The sequence below is a fragment of the Poecilia reticulata genome, linkage group LG21 (genome assembly GCF_000633615.1).
Source record: "Poecilia reticulata strain Guanapo linkage group LG21, Guppy_female_1.0+MT, whole genome shotgun sequence".
NCBI lineage: Eukaryota > Metazoa > Chordata > Actinopteri > Cyprinodontiformes > Poeciliidae > Poecilia > Poecilia reticulata.
This window is the reverse complement of record NC_024351.1, coordinates 13,882,811-13,902,655: the sequence shown is the minus strand read 5'-3', so window position 1 is coordinate 13,902,655 and position 19,845 is coordinate 13,882,811. Positions and strand designations below refer to the sequence as shown.

The following is a 19,845-nucleotide window of genomic DNA, read 5'->3' as shown; positions in this document are numbered from 1 at the left end:
AATTCAGCCTCTCTTTACCGTTATGCCCTTAAATACAATCTGGTGAACCCAGTTCCTTTCATGACCTCACCTACTTCGTTAATGAAGTTCACCTGTGTGCACTTAGTTCTCGATATAAATACAGATGTTCTAATAAGAACAGAGTTTTGGTAAAGAACAATAGTGAACAAGCATTATGAAAACCAAGCAACACACCAGATAGGTCAGAAATAAAGCTAAGGTAGGATTAGGTTATAAAATATCCACCACCCCAGAATGCAGGACCTCTTTGTTTTACAACAGATCTATGTAGTAAGCTTGATATGATTTGTTGGGAAAGTGGAGAACAAAAACATTGAGAAGTCCTAGTTACCCATCCTGTACCTTGTCTAAATACAAATAACCAGAACCATATAGCAAGGTAAAAAAACAAAACAAGAAAAACATGTTTAATCAAAAGTTAACTTTAAGTTTTACACATATGTCACAAGTTTGTCTTGCACAGCATAAGATTAAGTTTAACCAGAAGTTTGTCTTACAGCATCACATGAGAAAACTCTCAATGCTACTTAGTCTCTTTTTTAATTTTACGACCAATTACTGCTTCAGCGGAGGCATTTATGCTCGGAATTGCATCAAATGAGGTACTGTGTAACAAGAATGGCAAGCTATTAAGTTAGAATTAGACATTAATACAAGATATGATTTAGTTATGTTGAGTGTAGATGTAGTGGCAGCACCAAGTTACATGAGCTTATATTTTTTTTTTCTTTCAAATTTTAAAGGGAGTTCTTATTTGAGAAATACAGTACCACTGATCCATTGTGCTATACAGTAGTTTGTGGAGATAAAATGTTCACAGATCATTTTCTTTGTCTATCATCACTTGTTGGCTAACTTGTCAGACAACAGGAAAACCTGGATAATACACCAGCAGCTGTTCCCTGCCAGACAATTTCAAAATCAAAAATTTAAAAATATATTTGTACAATTCCAACCTGGGGAAAAAAAATACAATTGAAAAAAAAGTAAAACAAGCAGCTGAACAACTAAGCAATACTGCTGAGTTTAAAAATGATAATGAGGTAAAACATCGTGATAAGTTGTTTTCTTTGTAGATCTTTAGTGGAGCACTCTATGATTATGATTATAATTTGCTTAAATTAATGCTGCTTATGGTTTATGTTAGCTAACATTTGTATGTAGCAAAACTGCAATTCAAAGCCACTCAAGTATTGCTGGTAAGTAAACAAAGTTGCAAATAGTCCCAGTAAGTACATATAAAATGTTCAGTCAACAAAAAGTGGTTCAGATGCACTGAAAGCACCAAGGTTTCAATTTCACCTCATATTCAGGATATTGAGGTGATGTTTTTTTTTTCAGCCTTCAGTTCTCTTACAGGAAATTACTAGCGATTCTGTCTGAGCCTGTCGATGTGGTAACAGAGTTTGAGCGCAGGTCCCAGTTTCAGTCCCAGGTACTTCATCATCATCTCGCTTTTCAGCAATAAGAGTGCGTCTCCATCTATTTCCTGAAACACAAACCACATACCAGACGGATTAAAATCAATGCTTCTTTAACACTTTAAAGAGATGGTTCATAAATTCTGAAGTAAGGTCTTGTTAAAAGGTTACCCACAGTTAACATCTCATCTTAAGAAGATAATCATGTTCCAGATTTACTGGATCTTTAGGCTGAAGCTCACAGCCAGGCTGAAAGAGACTAAAACCAACGTGGATTTCTACCATCTTAAAAACCCTCCGATCTCTGGTTTATGGCACAGCTATTTTGCAAACTTTTAAACAGTTGCTACATTTGTGATGGCCTTTGTTGTTTTTTTTTACACAGGAAATGGATGTAGGACACTGCATGGCAACAATGGCTTTCCTGTTTGACGCACCTACTGAGAACAGAACATCTAAAGGGGTTCCAGACATTGTTAAAATCTATGAAATAATGTTAGCTGAACATGCTATAATATGTTTGCTTTTAACACAATCTTACTTTTATGTCGGACTGGGAACGCTTGACATGTTTTCACTGTCAGTACTTTTTACACGGTAAGATTATTAGAGACACATGGTCTCCTACCTCCATTCCCTGTGTAAATAATTATTGAGTCCTGTGTAAAAAAACTGAAGCTGCCCAGAAAACAGTTTAAAGGTTTATTAAGTAGTTTATCCAAAAATAATTTTGGATCTTTTGGAGTTTTAAGTCAGTTTGAAAGAGTAAATCTTGTTTGGTCTTAACTAAACTAAGATGCTAGAAGCATTATTTTTGGAAGCTATTATATTAACCGTCTATTACCTTATAACAAAAGGTTACATAAAAAATCCTGAACTATTCCTTTAATCGCAAATAATCAGGTAGTGAATAAACTGAACTTTTGTGATTGCCGATTAAAAGTAATTCTCAATCCGACAGTTTATGAAACATATATGGAGGTTTCTTTGTAAAAACACCTCATTACTAAAACCGGAAAACCAAAAACTAAAGGTCTGAACTCACATGTTTCCTGAAAGCCTCGGCATGGGGTGCCAGGGCTTGAGGGTCAGCTTCTTTGATGAACCACACTACGTCCTCTACACCCCAGTTGGACGGGTCCTTCCCAGCAAGACGCTTGCCCTCTCCAACGTCTGGCAAGGGAGTGAGGGCTGTTAAACATGGAGGACACAAAAAAAGCAAAAATTATGGGCCTAAGTATCATGAAAACACTAAAGACACCTTTTTTTTTTTTTGGAGAAAATAAACAAAGTACATTCTAGTCAAATGTGAGTCTTAAAATTGCTCAGATTTTCTTTTAAATAATCTTTAACATAAATAAGAAAATCTAAAACGAAGCACATTTTGAACAAAGGAAGCAGCTTTGACTGCAAGTGACAGGAAGGAAGTCGAACTGTGATTTAATACACTTCAAGAGCTAGACAGAAGTGAAAGACACCTGCAATGTGTCACGTGTTTAAATAGAGGAATAAAGAAAGGCAAAAGCTATTTCACATGCACTAATGAGAGTTGGTTCTGTTTTGCATTTCACCTTTTGAAATAAAAAAAAGTGACATCTCAAGGCATAGAGCAACACTGCCAGAGAATTCAAAATAGAAATACAGGTACAGACTTTAAAAATGATGCACAAATTGTTTAGTAATGAGTCTGGAAAACCTTAAGTAAAACAATAATTATTTATTATTTCTTCAAAACAACACTAAAAGAGTAAAAAAATAAAAAACTCATAATGAGTTTTTAAAAACCCATTAACAGCCTAAGTTGTCTCACCGGTTCTATTTCCATCCTGAAAAGTCGCCGGACTGGAAAGCTGTCTGCATAACCCTATTCTAGTGGAGCCGCTGTTGCTACGGTAAATATAAGAGGGCTTGGTTTGGTACTGCGATGCCATGATGTTGAACGCAGAGTCACTCAGATCTATGGTGTAGCGCTTGTCTGCAGGCGGGTCACAGATGAAATCATCAGGCAGGGGTGTGTCTGCTGAGAGAAGGAAAACAGGAAGTTGCAAACTTATTTAGAATCAACATTTTACTTCTTTAGTAGTGTTGTCATTTAGCTGGTTTAAAATGAACTAACCTGGAAGATGGAAGAAAAAAACTTAACAGGAGAAACTTAATTTAAATTCCTATGTGCGTAAGTAAGTCAACTGGGGAAACAAACAAATAATAAATTGAACCAAATCACCAATTTGGGTTACTGACCTTGATCTGTGCTCACATCTCAGAACAAATCTCATTCTCAAGTGTTGCAAAGGTTACTACTGAGTAACTATATATGTGTCAATTGTCTCCTAGAAATTGAAAAAGCTAGACAGATATTTTTTAACACATGGTCATGTTTGGTTTATATAATAATAAAAATTAATAAAGAAGAATAAAGACTCCTTCAACAGACTGATGAGCTGGACCGTTATTCTGAACAGCAACTGGTTGAAGTTCCCAACGGGATGTGAAAAATCAGAACAGAGAAGCCTTCCTACAAGTTGTTTTTTTTTTGTTGTTGTTTTTTTTAATTCAATTAAATATCAGAGTTGATTCAATTTTGTGGGGTAGTGATAGTTCTGGGGAACAGAAAAAGATACTAAAATTGTGTTTTTGTAATTTCCTCTGTGTATGAATATGCATGACCAAATACATTTATTTTATGGCTTTTTTATACAGAAATCAGTCTATTTCTTTATCTCAAACATCTTTGAATATTGCTTTGCCATATGCACTTTTGTACGGAGTTTCGTCTCTGTCTAAAATATGATTATCTTACTTTCCTTTCTACAGCATCAGACAGCACTATTTTGGGTTTTTTTTTTGTTCCCCCATACAAACCACTTTAATTTGCAAATATAAAAATAAAGAGCTAATCTTCAGGGCAGCTATCACAGCCCATTCTTTGTGTGGATATAAAATGGAAGAGCCACAGACAGTAAATCCTCTGTATTTGTTTCCTTTGTGTCGACCAATTTTCAGCTTGTCGATAATGCAGATGCCTTCTGGTTTTGCCCGAGCGAGGCGGTTATGGATTTGCCAGACGGCGGATTTATAAGACGGGAAACACTCCACAGAGACGCCTCTGGATTACCTCAACAGCGTGCTTCTGCAAAGGTCAAACGTATTTTATTGTATTCAGAAAAATCAATTATGAGATAAGATCTGTGAGAATGAATATGGAAGATTATGTACTAACGCACGCACACTTCTCGTATTTATACTGTACACACAAAGAACAGAACTGGCGTCTTTATTTGCTGGCAATTGCTAAATACTTTAATGAAACAGAAAAAAAAAAAAGTCAAAATCCTTATTTATTACAGGACGAACAATTCACAATTGCCTGTGTTCTACAAATTGCAGCTGGAAGTACAGGACATGTTTTAAAGAGCTTCTCTATTTAACCACACACATGATTTACATATGTATCTGGGTGGCACCGCAGAGAGCTCACTGATTCATGCATGAGCCTTTTTGCACATGTGTGCTTTTTCTCAGGAAGTCTACAGTCTGACATCAAACACGAAGAGCCAAAGGCCAGTCTTCAAAACATGCGATTCCTCCTCCAATGTCAAATATACCCAAGGCAATATTCAAATAGTTTTTTGATTTTTTTTTTATAAAATGGGACATAAAAACACAGATGGATTTATAAAATTTGAATTTCCTGTTTGTCAGTTATAATTGGGAAGAAAAAAAACCCAACTCAACTCTACTTTAAATGACTTAATGGAAAAGCAGAATACATGCTTGTGTTTGAAGGTTGTTTTTAAATTAAATTATGCCAACAAGAACATGGGTGCATTTGAATTTATTTGTAATCAGACAGCCTGGCACTCGTGCCTTCACAGATCAAAGCAGACAGATGACGTTTGCATAAAAGATGGATGCATTTATCCCAATTAGAGCTCCTATCAGCAGAGGGAAAAGATGAAGGAACGAAAAAGGATTGAGAGCTCCATGTGTATAAAAAATGTAACGAAAAAAAAAAAAAGTAGGTCAGACCTGTTTATACTGAAAAGCTTATATTTGTATATGAGAGTGTGTGTGTGTGTACCTGTTAGGACCTGTGGTGTGGCAGAGTGGGGGACGATAGCAGCGTCTTGTGGGATGGACCCCATCTCAGGCTCTGGCGTGCTGTTGGGAGGAGAGCTGGCGAGTGAGGGCATCGCCATCCTGGGCTTCAGCTGCACAGGTAAGACACGTAACATGTACACGTTTGGAAATGAATTCTGCTTTTCTATAGATCCTATGGTTCTCTTAAGAACAAAACAGAGCAGACGGGATGAATGAAAATGACTGTCTTTACTTCTACACAGAACACATAGCAATGTACAAACACCTAGGGTATAATGTAGCAACACCTCAAAACTAGCCTCTAAGGATGAAGCAGATGCTGTTTCAAAATGTAATCTAGTTTTTGCACTTTGTCTGTTGGCTCCACAATCCACTAAGACTTAATCCTTCTTTTGATGTTGCCATACATGTTGGTTTATGGCAGCAGCTCAAAATGCCGAGCCTCTGACCAGAGGATCCCCAACATCACTTTTTTTCTTCTGGGCCCTCTTGTCTATCTTGTCTGCAGCTGGATTTCTGCACTGAAATGCAGTACAGCGAAACATTCTCGCCCACAGCTCTGGAAATGACTATTGAGATTGCTTGTTAGGAAAATGTTTGTTTTAGTTTACCCACTGGGGCAGTTTCACTGTCCCACTGATCAGGTCTTTAATGAGTTCAGGTCATAAGAGGTATGCAATCCAAGGAACTGAATGCTTTCCATTCTCATAAATACTTGCTCCTTATTAAGGCATTAAAAAAACCTGCGAATCCAATCTCCAGATAAGATGTTATTTTTCTTGTATTCTCATGCTAATCTTTGCTAACACTACTTAACCTATTCTGAGTTTATCAGTAGATTTAGCCACAAAAATACTCCCTAAGAATTCTGCTTAAGGAAGCTTCATTTTTACAGACAGTCTAATCAGTGTCTGCATGTGTTTTCATGTCACTGCTGCAAGTTGATGACAGGAAGAACAGCCTGCAGGAACTCAAATATGTAAAAAATAAAATAAAAAAATGACTTGATTTTGTGCCAGGTTTACTACTGTGTTCTAATTCCCAAAAAATAGAAAAGATGGAGCTCTGTAATAAACTCTTAATGAAATAGGCTGACAGAAGAGCTTTTATGATGACAAAGAAACTTTCAAAAACAAATCACATTGTGGCTCATAGGATAAAAAGAGATGGACCGACCCAAAGTTAAAGGACGGTGGGACTAGTATGTAGCAATTATTATTTAATTTATGTTTTCTAGTCAAAAAGTAGCATAAATATAATGCTACTAGTGGTTGAGAACTATGCTCTAAAATTATCTCCATATTCAAGTCAAGTCTCCAAGTCAGTTCCTTATTTTTCACAAAAGTTAACAAATGGAAATCAATCGCAGAAAAGTTCCTTTTTTTGTGAATTTGATACCAAAAAGTTATTACATTTTCTACTTAAGACTCAGAAGTACAAAAATATATATGTATTTGATTTTAGATAAAAAAAAAAACAAGTGGAAAAGTGGGGCACAGGGTAGAAAATATATTTACATTTTTGATTAATCCGGTTTACATGACCCAGAAATTGCTCTGAGCGTGAAAGTCTGATGTAATGTACTGATATGGCTGTGCTGTGATTACAAATTAATTTGATCATGATCTTATTTAATACTGTTGCTAAATGAAGAGGAAGTATTTTGTGCAGAAGGGCTTCCTCCTCAGTTCTTCTCTACTGTACCAACATTGCACTTCTACATGCTTTATAATCACAGGCGAATTGTGCAAAATGCGCAAGCCTGACCTAAAAGTTTCATATATGAAAATGTAGGCAATACTTTTTACTTCATAAAGACTTTAACACAAACAAAAGTGACAGATATTTCAACTGAATGCTTCCTTCCACTAAACTTTCCATTAACATGCTCGCATACAGCACTCCATGAACACCCAGCATTGACGTTTTGTGGCTTACCTCCATTGTGGAGCATGTCACTGACTACCTGACAGCTGGCAATGATTATGCAGGCCACAAAATGGCCAAAACATGTTTTAATTTGTTTATGTCACATTCTTTTGTTCTGAGAGAACGAATCTGGGACTTTTGCTAGCTGCATTCAGAAATAATTAATTTCAGTATATTTCGAGATATTTGTAGATCAATCTTTCAGGGATTTCACATTGCTCTACAGTTCCTTAATGTTCAGTCATTTCTCGTGCAGCCTCTGAGAGCGATAGCCTTTGCGCAGTGAAAAACACAGATTCTTTACATAGTTACATCCTGTGCAGATACATTAATAACCGCAGTGGTATTTCCCCACAGCTTGAGAAACAATTGTTTAACTCTCAAAGAAAGAAAAATGATAATTCCAACAGCTGTAATTTAAACAAACATGCCGTTAATTCACCTTAAAGCCGGGTTTCCTTCCTCTCTTCTTTGGGACCTTCAAGGGCGATAAAGAATCCACATAGTGGCTCTGGAAGTCCAGCTTCCGGATAGGAGGCCGTCCTCTCTTCCGGCCAGTTACTTTAGCCTGGGGTGCCACTATGAACTGGGCTTCCAGGGTTGAAGTTTGCATCTCCAAGCCGGCAGACAGGGTACTCATCCGACCTGGGAAAGAGCGAGATGCTCCTTAGCACAAACTGAAAGTAGCGAGTGAGAGCCTGTTAATCGCACCTAGACATGCGACTTGAACCTCCACGCACACACACACACACACACACGCTTTCATAAACACGCAAAGAGAAATGATAGGAAATAGTAGAAACAAAGCCACATAAAGCTTTGTACTCAACCACACCCCTCCCCCTCTCCAGCTGCAAAGATTGCAATAAATATCATTACTGCTCTGCAAGAGACAGACAAAGCCGTGCACACATAAACACACACACGCACACGCACACACGCACGCAGATACAGAAGAGTCTTACACAAACACAGGAAATAAAAGCGAAGCACATACACCCACAGCACCCACACAATTTACCAATCAATGAAGTGTGCTGTCAGTAGATTTGAGTGTTTGTCTCAGTGCCATTCATTTCAGTGGTTATTTCTGTTAGATTGCAGCACCTCTGCTGTATTCATGAAACCTGATGAATAATCTGAAATATTCTCTTAATTTCAACTCTGGCTCCATTGAGGCAAAAAAAAAGAAAGAAAAAAATGCATTTTTTGTGTTTGTGTGTGTGCGTGTGTTTGTTTCTGCATAAATGCCAAAGCTATCTAGATTCCACCGCAAACAAAACGTGAAACACGCACATCGTTTGTCACTGCATAAACAGACAGGGAGTGACAGAAACAGACGGACCACGTTAGGTGGTGCCAAATTGTTTTCGCTTTTCTTTTCCCCTGACTGAAACAGACAAAAACAAACGCTTGAAGCTGACCCTGAATCATCCTGAGCCTTACCTAGCACGCGCACAGCTGTCTAGTAATTCCTGACTCCGAGTGACGCTTCCCACCAGCTGCAGGTTTCCGGATACTCCCCTGACAGCTCGGCTTGTTCCCAGCTGCTCGCTCGCTCACTCACTGCTGTCAAGACACCGGCAACTCCACAAACCCTTCTCTCTTTCTTTTTCTCTCTCTCGGACTACTCCCCCCCACCACTATCTCCGCCCTCTCCACCCCAAATGCCCCCACCCCTTCTTTTTCTTCACCTCTCCTCTAACCCCCTCTTCCTGTGTGTCCCCTTTCAGTAGTCATAGCAACACGCCTCTAACATCCCGTGGCAGCCGGCAGACGTGCTAAGCTCAAAGTGACGGGTGTGTGTTTGCGTGCGCCTGTGCGTGTGTGTGTGTGTGTAGCTATAATGTAATTACAGTTGCTGCAGGGGTGTTTCTTGCCTTTACAAGGGATTGAAACCGCGCCGTGTTGTGTGCTGCAAGGCGTTTGGGTTGCAAACTGAAATCTCAGCTTTATTCACAAAGAATGAAATCCTTTTTTTAATAGAGAGTTTTTTTGGAGTCTTAGCTAACATGTTAAAGCTATTTTTGGAGAGGTCAGGTTAAAGGTCAGTTTTCCCTGTAAACATCAAATGATTACAACAGAAACCTCTCAGGATTGCGCTGCTTTCGATAAAAAAAATAAAAAAAATCCCTCTGCCATCACAGCTCACATTCTTCCTTTTGTTTGCAGGCTTCTTCTGCTTTTGTTTTAACTACCGCATGCTGATATTGTTGTATTTATAATTTAAAAAAAAAAAACAAGCAAAGAATCACAAAGGGGAAAATAACCCCTCAGGCAAGGCTCTGTAGTTCCCCTGCAGAGAAGAAAACAGGCTCCACAATTGTTATTTTGTCTTACAGGTTACAAATGTCAGGCTCTTCTTTCTAACTGATGATGTTGTTTACATTTAAATGTAAATTTTCAATAAAAGCTGAGGTTAAATTCTGAATAATTCAGGCAAACTTTTCCATGTCTACTCTATGCCATAGAGTATGTATGTCTACTCTATTAAACAGGGCTTCTTTAAACACTGCGTGAGACACAGGAAAACTTCATTTTAATAATCAGTTTCTGAAAATGTCTAAATATCTATCAAAGTTGATCAATGTGTGTGTATGTGTATATTTGGTGATGAGTACCCACTGCATCATTCATACTAAAAACACTCCAGCTCTTAAGCTGCTCTACCACCAAAATTGATGACAATAAAACACGTGGTTTAGAGACTTAAATTCCTGACTGTCTTTACAGGAAAATGGCCTGCATGCCAATTCTCCGCTGACTGATACCGTAGGAGGCCCGTGAGTGTGTGTGTGTGTGTGTGTGCACAGCGATGACATCCATTAATCAGGATAGTAATTACACGCTGAGATCCTAACATCAATCCTCAATCAGTCCTGCCCCATTCCAGCACGTCACATGGAGGCAGGCTGGGCGAGAGCAGATAATCATCTCCTAGTTAAAAATGGGCTAATATGAGAGGAGAGAGCTCATTAACGATGAGCAACAACAGCGGTGCTTTTGAAAAAAACAAACAAACAAAAAAAATCTCTGAGCTGCAACCTTGCACAATGCATCACGGGACCAAAGACTAATTTGTTTGTGGTTAATTAGCCAATTAAAGAGATCGGCGAACCTTTAATCTTTTATTTTCACAATTAAAGGACATTGGTTTGTTTTTGCAAAGGGGAGAATTGCAAGAGATGTCAGGGAGCTGCTGGTGTCACAGTCACAGCAATGCACCAACAGTTATTAGCATAACTTAATCACTGGCTTCAGGGAAAAGAGATCAGCGTCTTTCTGCACCTATATGCAGGAAAAGGAAACAGCACATGCAAATGGTTCACTGAATTTCACACACTCTCACGCATATGTAACTAAAGTTACATGCTCATATGTAGGCCTATTATAAAAGCATATAATTTATGTAGCTGAATTTCAACTCTCAAATTCCCGCTCTGAGATGAATACAAAACTATTTTTTTAGGTTTTTTTTGGGGGGGGGGGGGTTTGTGCTTTCTAATCAGCGTAATATATGAGCAGACTCCCATTGCCCCCCTCTGAATTTTATTTACAGCAAAGGCAGGGCGTTGCTATGACAGCAGTCGATTAAATAAGACCCTGCTCCAAAAGTCACTCAAGAAGGTGTGAATAAGTACACGCATAAACAGGAACGAACATGCATTTAATTAATTCAAAGTGAAGTTATAAGAAATAAAAATGTTTTTTTTTAGGTATACTAAGTTGATACTGTATTGATGCAATCTCCTTACTTTGTATGCAGGCCTCCGGGTCTGGGCTTCTCAGTCTCTTCTCGAGCGTCTCTGACTCTGCCTCCAGGTCGACTAGGTGCCAGCAGCCCCGCCCCCGGTGGTCATGGTGATCTAGACGCAGACGCAAACGAACACCCCCCTTGCCGAGGACGCCGGGAGGCAGCCAGGTCACGGGAGGTGAAGGAGGCGGAGCAGCCAGTTCCCGGTTGGAGTCGGCGGTAGTGAAATCACGGCCACCGCGCAGTCTCATGCCCTCACAGTCCACCGGGGAAGGACGACGCTCATCACACTGAATAAATGACGGGAGGAAATAATAACAATTCATTAAGGCTTCTACAAATTAATTTGAAATCGTTTCACCCCTTTGTGTTTTAATTAGTTTAACGTCAAATAAAACGGTGAAGGACAGAACATGAACAAATAAGAACAATGAGAATGAAAGATGGGGAAGAAGTTGTTCAGAGGTCACAAACAAACAGGAGGCTAATGGTAGACAAAGTGTTGGAAACAATGTGTGTTTAGGACAAAAAAAAGGAAATGGAATTTGGCGTCCAGGGAGCTGGTTAAAATTAACAAGCAAAGCTTTATTCTCCTTTTTGTATGACAGAACAAAAGCCAAGCAGATGTGGGAAGGAGGAGATCGGGGAAAATATGAAGCCAAAATCCCATGCTGTAAGCAAATCTTATTTTCTGCTAATTATTATTTATTTTACTGAGGATAATCCTTTGCAATTTTAGCCTTTTCTGTCTTTCTTCAGGGTTAAATTGGATTTCTGTCATTATTCTTGTTGAAATGTTCAAAGAGCTCTAACTTGTTTAATCACAGGGCATAATTACATAGAACTTCTATATACGCATTAACACAAAAGCGTCAGACATTATCACCAAATAAAATTTGATAAGAGAGAATGGGAAGCTATATTATCATGGAAAAAATATTTTTGTGGAATTAGCTGATTTAAATAGCAGTCAGAGATAATAGTGTAATTATGTTTTCTGAATAAACACATTTCCATTTAACCACAGTTTTCTAACAATGTAACAATGAGTTTTAATTTAATTGTGCTCCACTCTGCTGCTCTGCTAGATTTTGCTACCAAATTTGGAATGCTAAGGTTAGCTTAACGACGTTAGCTTAACATTTTGACACTGAAAGTACGGTTTTTCTTAACTTTTCTTATGGTTGTAATTTGTAATTTGTATTAAGACAGAAAATACTCAACTCTTCTGTTTCATTTGAGTGTAAGTGATTGTCTAATGTCACGACATGCTTGTCCAGGTGGAGTGGATGCTGGAAGTCAATGACTCAATGCGCTCTGCTGGGATTCCTTGGATAGAAACATTCTTAAACTAATTTGAATAGTGATCTTAATGCACCCATTTGACAACTAAGACCAAATGGAATGTATGTGTAGTTGAATTGAAATGACTTTTTTCGTAAAGTGCCTCAAGATGACATTTGTTGAGAATTCATAAATGAATAAACTAAATGGAATTGAATTTAATCATTTTGACTAAATTAAGAAAGCAGACTGCTGGCTTTTGAGTGGAGGGGCTTTTTAAAGTGCCACTTGAAGTCACTCTACTTCTGCAGCTACTCTTAGAAAACAAGCACAGTGATCATCATTGCTGTGCATTGAAGGGCTTCACATGCACAGTTTCCTACTTTTTGCTAAGGAAGGTTCGCTGTTCAATCACCTAATCATTACGTGCATCACTGTCTGCTAATGAAAACATAACATTTAAGACTAGAATATTACAATAAAACTGAATTCAGGAATGTGGGCTTGTTGGAAATTGTTTATGCGTCTTAAAGGTTGTTAATTTGACAAATGAGCTTAATAACCACATATCAGTTGAAAACAAGTGTGCATATATAGTATAATCATGTTTCTTGTCAGTCAGAAGCTGAAAGGTTCAATCACTCACACCAAGAAATCTAATTATTTATTGGTCATTAGAAATCATTAGATTTACATATATTTTACCAATATTCACTGGTAAAATAATGTTGTAATTTAAAATATTTATTAGAATGAGCTTCCTCTCCCTCTGATCTTTGCTGTGATTGTGGGAGGGTGCTATTGAGATTATGCAAACGTCAAATTGTAATTTGAAAAAAAAAAAAGTCTTTGCATTTCTAATGAATGGACTTAAAGCAGAAAAAGCCAATTATGTCCATAAGTATTTTAATATCACTGCATGTGACATATCTACAACTTAATAAAATGATCATTGTTCGCATACTTAGAAAATCAAATGGCTTCATTTAAAAAATATAGTATTGCGTTGATATTTAAATTACTTTACACGTTGCAGTTCATACATTAATCAGAAGCACGGATGATTGAAAACTCTGACTTCAGTCAGTCTAACAAATGCACACGTCAATTAAAAAAAGATTGCAAAGTTATTTCTCCCTTACATGTTTCTTAATGTAATTAATTTATTTTCTTAATGTAAATAATGCAGCGTGTCCGTCGATGTAAACAAAAATGCATCATGGCTTTGGTTCCACTATGCTATTTTTATTCACCTTTCTCCATGTGGTTGATTATGGTCGAGGCTTCCGAGGCAGCGCACCGCAGGCCGGTTGGGTGAGGGGCTGTTAGCCGGAGCATGGAGCAGCAGGAGCCGCAAAAAGAGCGCAGGGCTCCCGGTCCGCCTGGCTGGATGAGCGCGGGTTCTCGTCCTCTGCAGATGCGGCAGGGAAGCTGCTGAAAGCCGGTGTTCGGACTCTGTGTGGGCGGGAAACGAACCGCAGTGTCACCTTTCTACAAATTAAGAAAACACGCAATGCGAAAGCGTTGACCAGAGTTGGTCTCACCTGGACGCAGGTTGATAAGTGCAAAACGATCGTTTATGGGGGGGATTTTGGCGTGGCTGATTTTCCTATCTTGCTCAAAAGCTGCATCGTCGTTTTCACCTTCCCAGAAAACAATGCTGTGTAATTGAAGTGCTTCAGAGTTTAAAGTGGCTGAATTATGTGGTTAATATGGGTCAGGGGCAGCATAACTTCCATTTTATCGTTACAGAATGCCCTTCTTGGACAGACACCGAGTTGTTATCTAAAAAGGATATGTCAACCAAATTGTTTTATCTTGGAAAAACTCTCGTATACATTTGCAAAACGTACCGAGAGGGAATTCCCACACCTGCGAAGCCGTTGAGTCCCCAACTTATTTCCTCACATGCGAGACATAATGAATTAAAATAAGGTATCAACCATAAAAGTGAATCTAAATTATTAGACACAGAGAGATTGAGCCTTTATTTTAGGTTTGATTGTGGATTATGGAATATAGTTAATTAAATTTCTGTCTTTCTAGAGTTATGAGTATTAGGTAATCAAAATACTGCCTGGACAGCATCCATTCAGAAATACATTGTCACTCTCCTCATTCCTAAAGTAGCTGACAGAGTGCATGTTGGTGGAATGTTGAGTGGAAGGAAAAAGGATGACTGGAACACTCAGTTGTTTTAAGGATTGAATCAGGGAAGAGTTTTGTTTTAATCAACATTTGGTAATCCTGTCGTGATATTTTAAACCTAATCTCCAACTGTACGCCATGACAAGTCCGGTAGTTTGACAGCACAAGGGATATTTTCTTGCACGAGGAACAATTGTAAAGACCAGATCACAAGTGAACTCGTTTAAAAGTTTTTATTTGAAATGATTTTAAATACAAATCATATATATATATATATTTCATTTTTTTTCCCATTTACAATGACAGCTTCTTTGTAAACAAAAGTGGCAGATCAATAGTCATTTGGGTAGTCGCTTGTCCAAACTGAAGCGGCCTGCGGGCCAGTCACCTGGATGCGGTTGGTTGTGGGAGGAACGGTGGAGCCTCAATGCAGCGTTTTGTTTAGATTTCCCCCCCATGCAGCACAATTCACCGATGCTACATTCTGTTGCAGAGGGAAGAGTATCATTTGGTTTACACCTGCTCTGACCTGTAACAAAATGGGGAATTGTCTAAGCGCCTGTGCTCTAGTGACGGAGCATGACCTTTGAATATTCAGAAATTCAGATCTCCCACGCTTAACATAACAAAACCAAAATGCACTCTGGAGAAAAAAAACTAAACAAAAAAAAAAACAAATGTACAGATTTTCTTAGTGAAAGACTGTAAGAACTAAAACTGCAGTTACAGTTTACAGAGCTGTGCTAAGCAGCTCTGATTTTCCTTAAAACGTCTACAAATAAAGATGAAAACACAACAAAACGAGACTGAATACATGCTGTAGCTCCAAAATAAAAAAAGGAGAAAACTTTAAATGAAAGACAGCTCCATTTGCTTTGCACTCCTCAGGTCTAAAAACAAGAGTCAAAAGTAAAGCCGGTTCTGCTTTATGGTAAGAAAAACATTTAGTGCGAAAGTAAATTAAATTCCAACAAAAATTTGTTTAGTTGTGTGTGTGTGTGGCAGAAACATCACATTCAAACCTCTAAATATTTCACACACAAAAAAAGGAAAAGAACCAACTCCTCACGACAAGGTGAGTGATATGCAACCCCAACAATGTGGAGCTATATTTTACTCGAAATAAACAATAAAGATGTTTTGTTTTTTACAGGGAAAATAAATCCGATCTGCTCTCGGGAACCACCAGAGGACGTGTACGCTGCGATTCAGCAGATGTATTCGTAAGGCCTTTATAGGACAATGACTTACACTGGAATGTGCTACAACTGTGGAAAGAAAACAAGAGGAAATCAAAGTAATGCCTAACTCCAAAAAGAAAGGAGTAAAGATCACTATTTTAGTCAATTCAAATGGCTGAAACCACTCATTTTTTTCATGCACCGATCACGGTTTTCATACCAATAAGAGAGAAAAAAAAAAAAGTACTTTGATAGAGGTAGTAGTTTCGAAGCTTACAGACACAAGAATTCCAAGATTTTCCCCATTTTTGCAAACCATTTCACTCTAAACTTTCAGATTTTTATTGCAGTCAAACAAAAAGTGCAACATGAATGTAAAATCTTTGCTTTGACGCACTTAATAATAGAGGGGAGAGAGTCAGACTTTACCCTGACTGCTTGACTGGAGCATTTCTACTTCCTCTTGTGGCAAATGGAGAAAAATATAGGTCTCTTTTAACACTGCAGGTTATGTCATTTGACTCGTTTAGAACCAACATACAAATTCATAGGAAAAAAAAAAGACAAAAGTACAAATGAAATACAGTTGTGATGCTGGAAAGAAAGGAAAACAGCAAAAAAAATAAAAACTTGTGCAACCCCTGCACTCAAAAGAGAAAATGCTTCTTTAATATACGCCTCTGCAGATGAAGTGTACAACAGAAAGTTTCATAGATGTGTGGAAAATATCGGCGCTTTTAAAACCGAGAAAGAGAGCGAGAGTGGAGACAGCGTCCTTACAGAGTTTGTTTGTTTCTGTTAGTTTTGCAAATGGATGCAGCTGTTATTTATCTGCCTCGAGGAAAAGAACCCATTTAATAATAATAGGTCCTTTAGTCCAAAGTTTGTTTGTTTTTTTCTTTTTTTGTCTCTCATACCTGTACAAACACATACACTTTACACAGCACACACACTCACTTACTCACACGCTCAGGCCTGTTAGTATTCACAGAAACGTCCGCCTGCAGCGGACGATGAAACACAAAGTCTCTATAGAAAGGGGGGGAGATGGGAGCAGGACCCCCGGGGAAGAGGGGTCACAGTTTATGACATTGTAAAAGTAAAATGGTTGCGGCTTCTGAGTGTAGAAATTCTCCTCAGTGATTTATTCATTCGTGTGTTTTTGTTTATGGCAGGCACGGCTTCTCCTCGTCACGAGTGGATTGGGCGGTCGCTCCGGGGGACGCCCTCACCCCTACCCCCGACGCGTTCACGTCCGCCCCGTCAGTCGTTGTCCTCGTCTTCGTCGTCGCTCTCCTCGATGCCGTCACTGTCCTCCTGCTCCTCGTCCTCCTCCTCCGTGTCGGGGATGTCCCACTGCGGGTGGTTGTCCACCATGGCCTTGGCCTCGTGAACCTCCAGCTAAAGATTAAACACACACAGAAAAAAAAAAAAGACATGCTTTTAAAATAAAATACCAAAAAAAAAAAGATGCTTTCTTAGGCGTTAAGAAATAGTTCAACAATAAATTTACTGATGTTGCTGAGACGATAAAGAGAAACATGAGCCCTGGGGTGGGTAAACTAGTTCTAGTTTGTTTGCTCGTCCAGCCAGAATCCAAATAATCTGAACAGCCAGTAATATTCAAATACTGACAAAGTTGTAATTTGTTGGTATTTTTTGATTAATTATAATTTGGTAATTAGCTGCTTTACTCGTAGGCAGCGCTTGCCTTAAAGTACAACTTTGACAGAATGGGGTCGGTATTTTTGGGAGCACAAATGAAAGACAAAAATATGGATTCTTGCTAATTACTCTTATTTTAGAAAGCTTTTTACTTCTTACTGGGAAAAATATTGTACTTTTGATAGATTTCTTGGTGTATCATAAATTATTTGATTGGGAAAAAAAAGATTAAATCTATTATTCTTTTTTTTTTTATGCTTATAATATATGTCCCGTTTATTTTTTCATACCCCCGTTAGCTTTTCCTGCAAGTTGCAAGTCAGTTTGTTCAATAAACATGCCACTAAAATATTAATAATACATAATAAAGTAATATTACATATAACAGATGTGGAAAAAATTTAGGTAACTTTTTTTAAAGGCAGTAACTGTAATGTGCTTGATACTAACGTGTAAAACAATAACCAACACATATTTTATGATCGAGTTACAATGTTCTTTGGTGTTTAAATTTACATACATGACCCAATTATTATAATACTTCATTTAAACAGAAATCTAGTGGCAAATTCCACCATCATTTTTTTTTAGAATTGCAAAGAATTACTAGTTTTTTTAACTTTTTTTTTTTGGACAATATTCAAAACCAGAAAATGCTGTAGTTTTTGTTTTAATTCTTGCCTGTTTTAAAATGACAAAGAAAAAATATAAACTGAAAAGATGATGTAGATTTGCTGTAAAAAAACAGCAAGAAAAAAATAAATACACACACTACCAACATATGAATAAATATCTCATCACCTTGAGTGGTTTGAACTGGTCCAAACCCAGGTAGGAATCAGAACGGAGGATGACTGAGTACTGGTAGTTGCCTGCTTTGGATGGGGCTGGAAACTTTAGCTCCACCTGAAAAACAAAACCAAAAAGAACAAACAAAGGTTCAAACACATTTAATTGAACTGAATCCTGGTCAATTTTCAAATAACTATTGCTCACCCAAAGCAGAGATACGAGTCTAAAGACATGTTAGTGAAGAACCGTGTTTAAGCAGTAAGCATCAAATGCCTAAAAAGGTCATTTAAAACAGGCGTGATCATTGACTAAATGGATTCTTAAATTCTGATCTTAACTCTTTAAAATAAATCAATCTTCATTTCAAATGTCCAAAATGTTATTTACCAAAACAAAACAAAAACTCATTCAACTTAAATTTGTCACATAATTAAAAAAAACAAAAAACTAAGTTATAGGTTAAGTAGGGCACTTCAAGATAAACACATAACCTCAGATTAAGTGCGAAAATAATCCAATATTTAGATATTAATCCAATATTTAGGCAGCGAGTCATCCATAACTCGCCGCCTTGCTGTTGTAATTTCAAATCTACACTGGTGAGACTACCTGAAGCGAGGCTAACCAACACTGTTAACCTCTGCTTTTATAACTGGGCAGTTAACATGTTAAGTTCCTTTAACTACTGGTCACAGTCTAAAGAGGATGCAAATCCAACTTGTTGGCAGGTGATGGAGCCAAATTTGGTCCAGGACACTCCTTTCATCTCTTTACTGGGCTCTTCCTCTCCATTATCTGTTGATAAACCTGTAGTTAATCCAGTGATCTGTTACCGGTGTCGGATTAACTAGGCTAGGCTAATCTGGACTACTTAGGTGTAAAATCAGGTCAGCAACAACGTCAGTGTTTGCCGTTTTTCCTGTTTAAAGCTCCATATTATCCAGCCGCTTCTTCTAATCCTTTCCATTAAGAAAATATACAGAGGACTTATAACCCGCAGGTTGTTGGCAACTGTACTTAGAGTCGGTGCGTTTCCAGCCGAGTTCCTATTTTGAATTTTGCAATTTACCATTAAAGGATTAAAGGTGGTTCTGCACAAGGCTGCAGCAATCTGAAGCTGAACAGTTTTTAAATGGAGTTTCCATAAAACCACTGCATTGCTATCACAAAGATGGCTCCGTTGGTCTTCTAAAAGGAGGGGGCAGCGGCGTGCGTAGTTACAAATTAACCAACTCGTGGTGATGACTGGGCGTGACTATAAATATTACCAATTCTACATCAGGCTGTGATTAGCAACTTGTGCAAATACATACAGTAAACATCTAATTATCAGCACAATGAAGCTTTTTATTAGTCATCGTGAGTGAGTTGAACATGGCTGCTGTAAACAACCCTGTCTGCTTCGGGGGGGGAGGAGGGAAGCAGCCAGTCTGGACTGCCGGAAACGCACCTGCCAAATACGCAGAGCCTCAAATCCCACAATGCAAACACAGAAGAAACTATCGAGATGACAGACTAATAGATTGGTACCCAGCGACCCGTCATGCAT

At 38.2% G+C, this 19,845-nt stretch overlaps 2 protein-coding genes across 5 annotated transcripts in view; both read right to left on the bottom strand.

The window, feature by feature from the left end:
• Positions 1 to 401: 401 nt before the first annotated feature.
• scml4 (Scm polycomb group protein like 4) lies at positions 402 to 15,560 on the bottom strand. 3 transcript variants are annotated; one of them, XM_008397998.2, is made up of 8 exons: positions 14,055 to 15,560; positions 13,764 to 13,965; positions 11,228 to 11,516; positions 7,915 to 8,117; positions 5,524 to 5,653; positions 3,253 to 3,462; positions 2,488 to 2,633; positions 402 to 1,510 (listed from the first exon to the last, which is right to left on the bottom strand). In XM_008397998.2, exons 3-8 carry the CDS (start codon positions 11,475 to 11,477, stop codon positions 1,388 to 1,390), a joined length of 1,062 nt encoding a protein of 353 aa, XP_008396220.1. In that variant the 5' UTR covers positions 11,478 to 11,516; positions 13,764 to 13,965; positions 14,055 to 15,560; the 3' UTR covers positions 402 to 1,387. The 3 variants fall into 3 exon arrangements, with proteins under 3 accessions (XP_008396220.1, XP_008396217.1, XP_008396218.1); XM_008397995.2 differs by lacking the exons at positions 13,764 to 13,965; positions 14,055 to 15,560 and having other exon boundaries at positions 11,228 to 12,513; XM_008397996.2 differs by lacking the exons at positions 13,764 to 13,965; positions 14,055 to 15,560 and having other exon boundaries at positions 3,253 to 3,459; positions 11,228 to 12,513.
• Positions 15,561 to 16,165: 605 nt separating this feature from the next.
• sec63 (SEC63 homolog, protein translocation regulator) overlaps positions 16,166 to 19,845 on the bottom strand; it is a 13,448-nt gene continuing 9,768 nt past the window's right edge. For both annotated transcript variants that reach the window (XM_008397993.2, XM_008397994.2), the window contains exons 19-20: positions 18,306 to 18,410; positions 16,166 to 17,240 (exon numbers count right to left, since the gene is read on the bottom strand). In XM_008397993.2, the coding sequence (XP_008396215.1) occupies positions 17,103 to 17,240; positions 18,306 to 18,410 (243 nt within the window). In that variant the 3' untranslated portion in view covers positions 16,166 to 17,102. The remainder of the gene's footprint in view (positions 17,241 to 18,305; positions 18,411 to 19,845) is intronic.